Below are 13873 nucleotides of genomic sequence, written 5' to 3'. Positions count from 1 at the left end.
TAAATTATGTCAACTACCTGTCCACTTGCACAATGTTATCAATAACAACAATCCCAATGTTCAGATACCAAGAAAGGCTTGTATATTTGATACATTGATGTAGAAATTTCTACATCAGTCTCACAACTGCGGGGTTTAAAGGATCAATTTGTTTCAGGTTAAACCAAAAACTTACACTCATGCAGGTATGAAATGCACAGTAGGTCATAAGATACCAGAAGAAACTGTATTTCCACGACATTGTGTAGGAAGGACTGAACCACAACAGGAAATAAGAAGCAACTCCAAATGGCATGGAAAATAATATCCTAGAGAAAAACAAATGCAGCCAGAATTATTTATAAATAATGAAAGGATTTTTAAAAACATTCAAAATTTTTTAGTTGCAGTATCATTTTGACAAGAGTCAAATCACTACCTGCAGGTCGTACTCAGATCTAATACACCATTATTATGTAGTTTGAGAGATATCACAGTTAATTAGAATCATAGAATCCCTGTAATAAGGGAACAGGCCATTCAACACAGTGACCCTCCAAAGAGCATCCCACCCAGACTCTGACATCATTTGCAATTATCAGTAAGTCTCATTAACAAATAGCTGATGTTTAGTTGATGTCTTAATATGGCTTGGAAATCTTAGTGAAATTTCATCAGTTTTCAGCCGTATTCATCAGATCGGTTATTTGTGCTTCAATAAAAAAGTTCCCATTACAGTTTATGTCTGGCTGGTTGAACACATTTCTTGGGCGTGTATGCAACTAGATAATTTATACTAGGAGAGTCAATTTTGCATACAAAATTAGAAATACACCAAGAGCAATAAAAATGCATACTCACTAACCTATGACAGGCTTTTAAGTTGTATGGAAGGAATAATTAACCACAAAGTTTGAAGTATAAAGAATACCTGTTTTTAAAATATTTCCAAAATTACAAAGCCATAAGATAGGGAAATCATTCAAAAAGGAGTTAGTATTAATAAAGATAAGAAAGGAATAGATAATAATCAATAAGGAGCTAAAAGACAGTGACCTTTATCTTACCATTGTTTAGGCTGTTTCTTTGAGGGATTCTCACCATGAGGCCAAGTGAGATTTCTCACCAGATCTTATCAAACTTGCCTCATTAATTGCCTCTTCCCCTGTGTCATCTTACATATCCAATCTCTGCCCCATCTCACCATGCGTCCTTCCTAGCAAAACTTGCCACTCAGCGTTATCCGCCCTTGTGTCCACAGATTCTTTAAGAGTTTGCTCTGCCCCTGGACAAGTGTTGACAATCCAGCACTGTCCCCCACCAACAACACCATGACACAGCAGCCACACAGCACATGGCTGATGCTCCCTTGAAAATACAACCCCATTTATGTTCCATTGACTCTGTCGAACCACCATGCCACACTCTATAACTGTGCCTAACTACATTCTGTCTAAAGCTACAGTTTGTCTAAACACCCTCTAAGTCAGTGTCACCCAGCCTCCAGTGCACAAACCCAGGCTCACACCTCGTCATTGCTTGCCTGTATGAGATCCACCCTTAGTGGACAATGGGGGAAAAAAATCAAGCAAATGTGAGCTTTTTATAGAATGCATATGGAATAAAAACAAATAGATGATGAATGCTGCATGCACAACGACAATCAAATTTAAGAATCATGGTGATTGATTTTATTGCCATCACATGTACCTATGTACAATGAAAAGTTTTGTTTTGCAAGCAGTACAGGCAGATCAGAACAAACAAAAACATACAAATCATAAGGCACTAAGACAGAGCAAGGCATAAAAAGTTACGACTGCACAGGAAGTGCACAAAAACAAGGTCAATATTCGAATTGAAATTAGAGGGGTCCATTCAACAGTTTAATATTAATAGAAGCTGTTCTTGAACATGTTGATGCATGCCTTCAAACTTCTGTATCTTCAGCTTGATGGAAGAGGCTGGAACAGGGTAGTATCAGGATGGGAGGGGTCTTTGATGATGTTGGCAGCCTTTCTGCAGCAATGGGAAATGTTGATGGAATCCATGAATGGAAGGTTGGCTTCCATGATAACCTGAGCTGTGCACACAACTTTCTGTAATTTCTTACAGCCCTAAGCAGAGCAGTTGCTGTACCAGACCATTATACACCTAGATAGAATGTTTTCTATTGTGCATCTGTAAAATTTGTTGACAGTCCTTATGGTCCAATTTCTTGATCATTCTGGGAAAAAATGTGACCTTCATTGTTGTGTTTTCTTGACTGTCGCATCTACATCTCAGAACCAGGACAAATTGCTGGTTATCATCTCAGCTCTGTCGATGTAGATAAGGGCACACCCTTCTCCTTTCTTCTCATATTGAGAGAGAGAGCGAGAGCGAGCGAGAGCGAGCGAGAACGAGCGAGATCAATGCACCATGATATCGCTTGTAAGGCACTGGATCCTCAAATGCACCGAATATACAAGGGTGCTCCAGGTGTGGCAGCTGCCAGGGTAGAGGGCACAACTCCAAGATGTTGTAATAGTGATTACAGATTATCTGAACATTAATGAAATGGAGCCCCTTCCAGCTGATGCAAGCTGCACAGTGGTGATACTGCCTCTTCAGTGCCATGTGTACAGCTGTGTAACTGCAGCACTGACCTTGGAGCAGCAAAATGAATCGGTGCATTCTTGCAAAGTTGGTAACTGTCACTGTCCTGATGAATGACAGAACTCCCACACAGGGTCTCCCATCATTTCCTGGGAGCAGCAAGTCACATAGAAGCTCAGTGCCACAGTGACCTTCACAGTTAATGGTACATGACGGCCTCCCACTCCTGAGCCCTCAGGTCCCACTCCAGCACAGTCTCATCACCATATCCTAGGACAGTGTCCTGCGTAGACACGGTGCCTCTCTCATCCCTTGGAAATGGAGTCAGGGTAGAAATTACTGGCCTCTTAAGCACCCCATGCATCCTGAGGGGCTGTGCAACTATGACCTCTCCTTACCCTCCACGGGCTCCTGCACTGACCATCCGATCTGCTCCTTCTGCAACCCTTCACCTTCTTAAGAAGGCAGCTATAGTGACCAACATCCTACCAGCAGCGAGGCCCATGACTCTTGGTACAAAGGGCCTAAATTGAGAACAGAGGGAAAGAAAGAGTTTCTTCAAGCTCACAACAGATCTCAGTGGTGAAACCTGCAGGAGAGAGTCAGAGAGAGAGCCGAGTATGCTTCTCCACAAAGTGAGACACACTGCAGGTGGATAACGGGGCACCATGTCTGCAATGCACATTCACATTCCACCTCAGCTGATGCTATCACTTGCTGAAGGTGCCACAGTGAGTCTGAGAGACAGAGTGACCCACATGGCCATGAAAAGGGGCAAAAAGGTAAAAACAATGACTGCAGATGCTGGAAACCAGATTCTGGATTAGTGGTGTTGGAAGAGCTGAAAAGGGGCTGCCTACAGTGCAACACCAGCCTCCCAAATGTACACCCACAAACTGCTGAACCTGACATTGCATTCAGCACACATAACAATGGAAGCTGCATTACAAAGGAAGACTCAAAATTGTGGAGCTCACACAAGGCCCTTGGAAGTTGCACTAACAGTGACTTGCCGGCAGCCTGCACAGGTTATTCACAGTGTCACTGCTGATCACTTCAATATTACTGGGATGCCCTGGTTCAATTTGCAAGCAACAATGGCATGCAACAAATCACCTTTGACAAACATCTGACATGGGTGCTGCAATCCAATGTGGTTACACCTCCAAAGGTTGCTTCATGTTTTAGCTGCTACAATATACTGGCATCTAGTAAATGTGGATGCTGTGCTTTCATCATTAACTTACTCCATTCACGCTGGGCAGCATTCCAGCCATTTTCTAGCAGCACTTCACAGCAAGAGAAGGGAACATGATGGCTGGCAATGCAGATCACATTGGACACCATCAACACTGCGCCCCAACTCATCAGCAGATAACCCTCCCATCACAACATCCTATTACCTTGTTTTACTCTGACAACCCATCACCTGAAGGTGGAAACTTACCATACTAAACTTCATAGTTAACTGTCCTCCCTTCCATTACATCCTGCTGATACCCATCTTGCCCCTTTATACTCTCCCTGTGGAGGCCCCAGTAGTAGTCACAGTCAGCAACCATCCCCGCCAGGCTCTCCAAATCAATTTCAAGTAGCCCCTGTTCAATGAGAGTGGTCCTATCAACGTCCTTATCCCCATTAATAGACATGACTCTGCTTTCCTCCTCAGCCTCGACTCTTCTAACCCTCTATCACTGATCTCCCTGATGCTCTGACAGCAACCTCCCACTGTCCTGAACCCTCCTGTAACTTCGCAGATGCCACACACTGCTAAACAACTTCGAAGATCACCCCCAGGTTCATGACTGTTGTGCTCCCCACTTCCTCACTGATCATCTGCAGTTCCCCTGACTGCTTGTGCTGGTCCTACAAGACTGACCCCTGAATACTCTGAACTGTATTGGGTCAGAACCCTGGATCTTGTTCATTCCAAACAGATGACTGGCCATATCACAGCCCTTGGATTTTATGCACATTGCATTTGTGACTAATGGTACTGACATACCCCAACCATTCTCGGCACCTCTCTCCTTGCTTTAATTGAGGGACAGCCTCCACATATTTTTGACATGTGTGAATGTAGTATGTTTGCCTCACAGACAGTTGGCACATGCTGCGAATGATAAATTGCTGTCTCAGTACTCCATACAGCAAGATGTCCCCTCCCCTGCATTACAGGATGTTCCAATTCTGACAAGCAGTCTGCCTGCGTCTCTCACTAAACAGTCCTTTACAAAGGTAGTGACCACAATGGCTCAGCAAAACAATGCAAAGCAAGACAAAGTAAGGCACTGGTAGTGCACGTATGCAGGTTGGTAGGTGCAAAATGAACAAGTGCTAAAAGAGCATGCTAGCAGCCTTGAGATGTAGCATTATCCATTCTGTGATCTATGTCCCTGTGTATGTGCACAAAGTGGCCCTGCTACAACCTTCTCAATTGTAGTTGTTGCTGCACCCTGCAATCTACATCTGTACCTTATGAGTGACCTGTCAGCATATCAGGGAGGTGCAGTGATAGTTGCAATAGATTTGCAGATTTTGGATGCCAAAGTCCATTACTGAAAGGTATACCACCGGTGCCTACAGATCGTGCCCTGAGCTGGGACTCCCAGTGTGTAAGATAGGGATTGTTGGGAGCAAGTCACAAGCTGACTCCTCTGGGTATAAGCTCTGGTTTCCTGGTCAAGTTTTCCTGATATACATAGCTTATTTGGCAAGTTTGCGAAGATGGGAGTGTTAGTATTAATGAGGTGAGTTATGGCATTAACACAGCATTTAACAATCAATAATGACCATTAATTGGCACCTCATGATTGTCCAGTGAGAATCTTGCCATGTTTCTTGCAAAAAGCTACAAGAGAGAACAAGGTGATCTTGATGCCAAAGTAGGCCTTGCTACACTTATCATCTGATTCTGCCACACCTCACCATTGCCCACATTACTCAGATTCCCTCTAAAATTGACAATATTCATTTAAAATTCCTTAGAAAGATAAAATAAGTACCTGTGGCATCCTGCATTGGTCAGTTCTTCACATTATTTTGTGTTAATGAAGATTACAGATCCAGTCATTTTAAAGTGTTCAATCATGTAGCCACATCATCAGATGATTATCCTTACCCTAATATCTCAGACAGCAGACACCCTGCTATCTAAACTTGCAGAGCTTAAAACATGCCACAAGAGAGAATTTGAGGACTTTTTTCAATTAATCCCCTAAATGTAGTAAGAAAATATGATCCAAGATATCCTCACCAAGGAAGCAACTTGCCAAATCTTGTCCTTCTGCTTTTACTGACGAGGAATCCAACAATAGGATCAGTGAAAGCATCCCAAACTCGACCAATGAACAAGATCAGAGATGCATAGAAAGCCTCCATCTGAAAGAAAGGATTATTGACAAAGTAAGCGCTATTGTGCACATGCAGATCCTGCACATTTGAATCACTGAAATAGAAAGTCAATGACAAATTCTGAACTGCAAATGTACTAAAGGAAACAAAAGTAATCTAAAACCCTAAAATGATTCAATTTGATACAAACTGAAATCAATATTTAGTCTGTCCAGACTGTTTGGATTGATTATTTTAAGCAGCATAGCTGATGGTGGGTTCATTGAAATGGGAGATATCTGACCAATGCAGAGGTATCTTGGAGGCATGCAGAAGACTGAAGTGTGCGGTGCACTCACAGCTGCCAACAGTTGTTAGCTGCAGCAGTTGGGTAGTGAAGCTGCAGGAGAGAAATAAAAGTGAAAGTTAAAGGGGACCCAACAACAAATTGACCCTGGTTGAAGAGTTTATTTCTGAGGCATGGGGCTGATGGGAAGGATGCTAAATGGCAAAAAAGAGAATGGTGATGAAATGGAGGGAACAGAATGTGGATGAGATGAGATGGATGGCAAGGAAAAGATGAATTGGCATTGGGTTGGGGATGATACAAAAAAGTATACATGAATTGATAAAATTGGTTAAGTGTGGCAAACAGTGGGGACAATTATTTCATGTAAACTATTCTAAACCAATGCTTAATGTTAAAAAAGATATACAAGATTTGAAGATTAAAAAAAAGAGTTGTCAGATGAATGAAAATATATCAGCTATTGTTTCTATACAGAATTTTTACTGGACAGCCTCCACACAAACCTAGCCTCAAGATAGAAATTAAAATGCTACTATGAAATTTGAATCCTAAACAAGGACATTTTCATGGAGTAAGACATGTAGTTAGGAAGCAATCTTCTTTACTGATAGATGCTGAAATTAAAAATAGCAGATTTCAAGGAAATAAAGTACTTATTTCTCGAATAGTTTTCAGTCCAATTAGACTTGCATCTTCTGACTATAAACAGATCAAAAGCCAGATTTTCACAAAACTGATATTTACATTCCTCGGCCTGTTTTTGTACATTGACAGATTAACGCAACATTTTCCAATGCAAGAAATTATGATTCTGTTTTCTTTATAAATCCTGTATTTAAAGACGTGCTGTTTCAATATAATAAAGATAGCTTTGAATGAGAATCTTGAAGGAAGACAGAGAGATGGATAGGTTTAGAAATGGGATTCCACAGCAGGTCCCAGGTTGCGGAAGGCAGTGTTAAATCATGCAATACAGAAAATCAAACTTTATGGCACACCAGAATTTGAGGAGTGTAGAGATCTCAGAAGGCTATAGGAACAGAAGAGCTTGAGAAATAGGGAAGGTCAAGCCAATCAGAGAAAGTACAAAGGTAGGACAATACTGGAACAGTAATGTAAGCAATTCCTACTGCCAAGGTTATTACTACAGACCTCCCCACACAAAAATACCAATCAAACGGGATATGCGAAGAAGAGGAAAATCAGTGAACATTCATCCAGAAGGGTAAAAGGGAAAGTACAAGAAATACGGCCAGTGACTTAAATTAAATATAATTCGAAGGACTGCGATGAAAATTCTGAGAAACAGGAAACATTACGGTGGAAGTTACACGAGTTCATTTCTAAAGGGAAACAGTTTAAGGGGCTGAAAGCATGGTATTTAATTAATAAACAGAGGAAATGGGAATCAAGAATCAACCATAGGACAGGGTAGATGCAGACGAAAATATTTAACTGAAAAAAATTCTCTCCTACTGTGCATGTTATGTAAATTTACAAATGTTAAACTATAACATTGACTATTTGCAATATTTCGTTTAGAAAAGTACTATTGATTTAAACTTGTACATACAACAGATACAGAGTGGGAATAGTAAACAGTAACAGAATGCAGGTTTACTTTCTGCAGGTTAGATAATTGGGAGTCGATTTCATTGAAACATAAGATTTTAAGGGGGCTTAAAAAGGCAAATACAAAGAGTCTGTTTTTCTTGCCTGGGAAAATCTAGAAATAGGGGGCATAGGCCCCTATTGGATTGAAACAATGAGAAATTTGTTTACTCAGTTATGAATCTCTGAATTCTCGATCCTAGAGGGTTGTGGACACTCAGCTGTTCAGGATACTTAACAGCAAGAACAATAGAATTTTGAACATGAAGCAAATTGATGGATATCAGGCAGAAAGAAGTGGAGATGAAGTCAAGATCCCATTGACTGGTGGAGTAAGCTCAAGGAGCTTGTGGCCTCCTCCTGCTCTTATTTCTCATAGTCACAGGTGCAGATGTTAAGATGTGAGCCATGGGATCATCCTACTTTCCCTTCACCATCTCCTACTGATGGGTTTGAGAATGAAGGGTGCACACATAGGGATGTAGTACGGGAAATCATAACTCTCTGGTTTAAGTGATTTCTGAAGGTAATAAAAGTTAATTAATGTTATGATTCCAGCTGATGTTATCACTAAACAAATCAGATCCCAGCCTGAAATCTAGCTCAACAGAACATATTTTGTTTTGTTTTATTTAAACAGAGATCTTTCACTCAAACAGAAACACACAATACTGCAAATCTGATTTAAAACAGCAAAACAGATGCTTATTAAGCAAACAAAAAGATGATAAAATAGAATAAACCAAGCTATTTACATAACACAATGAAAGATTTTGAAACACGGTAAAACACAATCTGTTATCTATTCCAGTAGTACCCCTTTACAATATTCAAACGGCAAGAGAATCAGATTTGACTTAACTGTGTTTTCAATTCCCAGTCTTAAAGAATTTGATGGCCTCTTCCTTGAATATGCACAACTGAGCTTAGACTTTCGTAGCTTTAAATAACCCTTTCAAGGTTCTAAACAAACATTTCAGATCTGAGACTTTCAAACTAAAGATGTTTTACATGGAAGTAACTAATCTCTATCTTTTCTAAATGAATTCCTTGATCGAGGAGAACTGTTTCATCTTTCCAAATCCAACTAGGATGCCTGTAAACTGAAGCCAAACGGTTTCCAAGCTTTGGGCATTCCCCCTTTGCAAAAACAAATTCTGATTCTTATAGCTGAAATCAGCCTAATACTCCTCAATGTTTATCCTGTCTGCTCACAAAACTCTTCCAATGAAATCATGTTCCCATTTGCACCCCAGAAACTCAATCACTCACTCGCACGCTTACTTTAAAGAAAAGCATTGTTCCATAAATACTGAGAAGTTAATAGTTAAACCCATTCATGCACACAGTCCAAAATCTACTTGCCACAAGATCCAACTACAGACTCCAAACTAAAATAAATTAAAAACAAAATACATAAATAATGGCAAAACTTAAATCACACCATATATTGTTCCATTGCAGTCACAAATAGACCAGTCCAGTTAGGGATCAAGAGTGTGGAGCTTGAAAAGTACAGCAGGTAAAGAATCATCCGAGGAGCAGGAGAATCCACGTTTTGGGCATCAGCCCTTCATCAGGAAGGTCTGTATTTATTCAGACCACTCCTGATGAAGGGCTCACGTCCAAAGCATCAATTCCCCTGCTTCTCGGATGCTGCCTGACCTTTTCCAGCACCACACACTCGACTCTGATCTCCAGCATCTGCAGTTCTCACTTTCTCCTAGACTAGTTAAGGATGCTGGGGTTCCCTTTTTCGAATGACATTAACAGTGGATTAGTTAGGATTAGAACTATAATCTGGCAGATTTAAACAAATTTATTGAATTTTATTTCCCAAGTTGTCACAGAAGAATCTGAATTCATGATGTCTAGCATACTAGTTTTGTACCATACTATGGCAAAACTGCTTCACTGGAATGATAATTACAGTCTTGAAAATAGACAGGAAAGTTTTGTATACCTGAACAACATCCAGCAGAAATATTTGGAGGAAGAAACCAATAGCATTTCCTGTCATTTGATATGGTGCACCTCCAACAGCAAAGCAGATCTTCCGGCAGAATGGCAGTGCTCGTCCATTGCCCTTCTGTAGACAAAGGACAAAACAGTCAAAGGACTGTGAAGAACGACAGTAGGGTCAGCATAAAGATCAGCTTACTTCAGGCATAATGCTTTACTTTCTGTTCTACCAAGTTTACCAAATCTTATGAAGGTCTAACAGTCCACAATGATTAACATGGTTGCATCTCACCCAAAAAGTTTTACTTGGTTTGTACATCTTAGGAAAAAAAACAATTTAGTTAGTTAGCTTAGTAGTTCTCAAACTGTGGTCCACAGATTCTTCAAGGTCTGGTAACTATCCAGATGTACTCAAAATCATGTGAAATGCTGATTAAGCAGGGCTGACCCTACAACTGCGTGCTGCAGGTGATAAGCTAGCACAGTACGGTTAGAGAGTCACTGCAGTAAAGGTTAAATGGACAAATGGCATCCTGAAACTTGGGTTCGTGTCACGAGCATAGAGTGGGCAGACTACCTTATCAGATTTTTTGGGGTGGAGCTAAACTGCAAGCGACGAGAATAATATTTCCATGTACACTTACAGTTACAAAGGGTAAAAACAATGAATGCAGATGCTGGAAACCAAATTCTCGATTAGTGGTGCTGGAAAAGCACAGCAGTTCAGGCAGCATCCGAGAGTACCAAGGGACCAGCTGAGTTCAGCTTTGTTTAAAAGAGTTAAGTTTTTTTTAAAATACTTTGACTCCAAGAGTATGTTTCTGAAACTAAGCAATATTTTCACGTGTTCCACACATTATTAAGAATGTAACTTTGATGGGATGTGGGAGTTGATGACTATTAATTATTTTGAAAAGGGGTCCTACAAGTAATAGTATGAAAATCACAGGGCATTTTTCCCCCATTATGTAATGTTTCACAGCCAGGTTAGATTCAATGCACACCATCCCAGAGGAAATACTGCAGTAACTGAAACACCTGCTGTTCCAGCTATTGCTACTCCTGTAATTGAGTGTTTAAGGGCTTCTCCAGTTAAATTTTAAACAGACGTAATTTGTTTCAAATGTTTCAGCTGCTACTTTAATAATTCCCTGAAATTAATTTGACTGTTTCCAATTATTACTACTGTTGGGAGTTAAATTGTTACGGCTAACCCCACGAATAGAATCCACAGGTTGTGATTAAAGCAAAGAATTGGAAAGTTATTGTATCACTCGGACCTGCTCAGTTTCTCCAGCATTTTGTTTTTATCCTTTTGCTGCGTTAACTCAGGCCACACACCTCTGTGATGTTGACCACTAATGTGTATGTCTTCTGTTCTAATTTCAACTTTTATGGTCCCTTTTTTCACCCAAAAAAGAAAATCCAGAATCTGCTGTGTTTTAATTCTCTGCTTCTCACCTGCAGGACCCGCACGGAGCCCCCGGGATGGGGGTAGGTTTCCTCCTCTTCCAGTAACTTCTCACCCAGGCTCTGCTCTTCAGACCCCATCGGGCGGGCAGCGAGCAGGACTCACTCGGCTCCCTCTCACAGCAGCAGAGCCGCTCCTCGTCACACCCCTGGGGATTGTGATCGAGCGGCGGACAGTGCAGCGTCACCGAGCCGCCGACAGCAACAGGCTCCTGCTGCTGGCGAGCCAGATCCAGTTCGTGGTTTGGATCGGCTCAGCTCCTGGATTCCAGTCCGGGACTTCCTATTGCCTTCCTCAGAGATGAAGCTGAGCAGCCGGTTACTCCAGATTCTGTACGGGCTGCAATTTCAGGTTCAACTTTCCGGGTTCCTGCCAGCCTCTGGGACGTCCTTGTTTTAAATTGCTTTATTCTGTTAATTGAATACGCAAACATAAGGGGGAAAACACACACACACGTATAGTGAAATATACTGTGGAACTTGCGTTCCGCTCTTTTCGTTTGAATTTTGCCATTAACGATTGAAGTGAGATTACAACATTTTGCAATTTTACCATTGCACAGTAATGTTGCGCCTCCGCTCGACTACTTCAATTATTACAACCCCAGCAATCTCGAATTGCCCCTTTCCTTTCACCAGCACTCCTTCCTAAATTAGCGAGATGCTAAGATCTCAGCTAGGAAGCGGCGAGATGCACAGCACTAAGTCACCAAATTCAACTTCCAAAGCCTCGATCTCCACCATTTAAATGGACAGGACCAGTACTACATGCAATTTCCCCAACAAACTACACAAGATTTTATTTGGAGTATACAAGATAGTAGCAGTAGTCCACGGCAACAGCTCACCACTATTTTCCCGTGAGCAATTAGAAATGGGTAATACATATTAGCTTAGTTGGTGATAGCCACATCTTGCAAAGGAATTTATAAGGAAATAAATTGGAAGGCATCAACTTCACACGTGCAATAAAACCAAACCGCAGATGCTGGAAAAACTCAATCAAAAATGAAAACGTGGAGAAATTCAGCAGGTCTGACAGCATCTCAGGGTCACTGGGCTCGAAACAACCTTTTTTCCCCCTCTCCACGGCTGCTGTATTTTTTCCCCCAAAACGCGGAGTGAACTCAGGCGTTTTAACTTCATGTGGAATGGGCCAAGGCTCCTCATTGTATTTGCTCAGCCCCCTCTATTAGCTTTCCCCCTTGATCGTAGAGTGAGGTAAGTTTCAACTACACCAATAATATGGCAGAACTTATCCAAAATGCTAGATACCCCTTACTAACAAGGTCCATATGTATACAACAAAGCAATGGAAGGGCGCAGCTCACCACCACCTTCTCATTTGCAGCACGAATGATAAATGCTGGCCTCGGTAGGCTGTAGTGGAAAGCTGTTGGAACCATAGCTCTTTTCTCCAATGCTGCTACTTATATCTCACATGAATCCCAACATGTTATCCGATGAAAGATTTAAGAATGATTTAATTTCTAGATATGAATCTTGTCCTAATAGCATGAACATTCAGTCAAAGCCAAGTGCACACTCCAATGAATGGGTGTACTATGTGCTGGCCAAATTCCTAGGAGAAAGATGCCAAAAATCAGAATCAAGAGTGGGGTGCTGGGAAAGCACAGCCGGTCAGGTAACATCCCAGGAGCAGGAAAATCAACATTTCAGGCAAGAGTCCTTCATCATGAATGAGTCTTGTGAGCAGAGGGGTTAGAGTGGAGGGGATGGGGGGAATGAAGGTAGCTGAGTGTATGATGGGTAGATAGAGATGGGGTTAATGGTGATAGATCAGAGAGGAGGGTGGAGCAGATAGGTGGGAAGTAAGATGGTATAAGGTGGTAGTGGGGAAAATGAGGAAACTGGTGAAATCTACATCAATGCCATGTGGTTGGAGGGTCCCAAGGCAGAAGATGAGGCATTCTTCCTCCAGACATCAGGTGGTTAGGGAGTGGCGATGCAGGAGGCCCGATGCGGTCTCCTCTATATTGTTATTGGGCATCCTGTCTCCCCAGAGCACTTCAGAGAACGTCTCCAGGACACCCACACCAACTGACCCACCTCCCTGTGGCCGAACACTTTAACTCTCCCCTCCCTCTCTCCCAAGGACATGCAGGTCCTGGGCCTCATTCATCGCCACAGCCTAACCACCTGGAGGAAGAACACACCTTCCACCTTGGGACCTTCCAACCCCACAGCCTCAACATGGACTTCACCAGTTTCCTCATTCCTCCTCGACCCACCTTATCCCAGCTCCAACCTTCCAACTCGACACCACCCTCATGACCTATCCATCTTCCTTCCCACCCTCCTCTCTGACCTATCACCATTATCCCCACCTCAGTCTATCAATCACACTCCTAGCCTGATTCCTGATGAAGGGCTCTTGCTCGAAACGTTGATTCTCCTGCTCCTTGGATGCTGCCTGACCTCCTCTGCTTTTCCAGCACCCCATTCTTGACTCTCGCTAAATCCCTGTCGGTCTTGGCAAATAAATGACGTGAGATCAGCTATTCAGATCAATTGGTGACAATAAACTGAGTATAATATCAAGTGTAGAACTGGAAGAACTCTGAACATACTTTTGTTGCTTTTTCGATA

At 41.9% G+C, this 13873-nt stretch overlaps 1 protein-coding gene across 3 annotated transcripts in view; it reads right to left on the bottom strand.

Annotated features, from left to right (window-relative positions):
• LOC122560107 (sodium-dependent lysophosphatidylcholine symporter 1-like) overlaps window positions 1-12539 on the bottom strand; it is a 52817-nt gene extending 40278 nt beyond the window's left edge. Inside the window, exons 1-5 of one of the 3 annotated variants that reach the window (XM_043710346.1) lie at window positions 12112-12539; window positions 11255-11674; window positions 9795-9920; window positions 5834-5958; window positions 176-308 (exon numbers count right to left, since the gene is read on the bottom strand). In XM_043710346.1, coding sequence (XP_043566281.1) covers window positions 176-308; window positions 5834-5958; window positions 9795-9920; window positions 11255-11344 — 474 coding nt within the window. In that variant the 5' untranslated portion in view covers window positions 11345-11674; window positions 12112-12539. Of the gene's footprint in view, window positions 1-175; window positions 309-5833; window positions 5959-9794; window positions 9921-11254; window positions 11675-11801; window positions 12084-12111 lie in introns of those variants that run through there. The other 2 variants (XM_043710345.1, XM_043710344.1) reach the window with 2 other exon arrangements.
• Window positions 12540-13873: the final 1334 nt, after the last annotated feature.

The sequence above is a fragment of the Chiloscyllium plagiosum genome, chromosome 20, assembly GCF_004010195.1.
Source record: "Chiloscyllium plagiosum isolate BGI_BamShark_2017 chromosome 20, ASM401019v2, whole genome shotgun sequence".
NCBI classification, from domain to species: domain Eukaryota; kingdom Metazoa; phylum Chordata; class Chondrichthyes; order Orectolobiformes; family Hemiscylliidae; genus Chiloscyllium; species Chiloscyllium plagiosum.
This window is presented reverse-complemented; position numbering and strand designations above follow the sequence as displayed.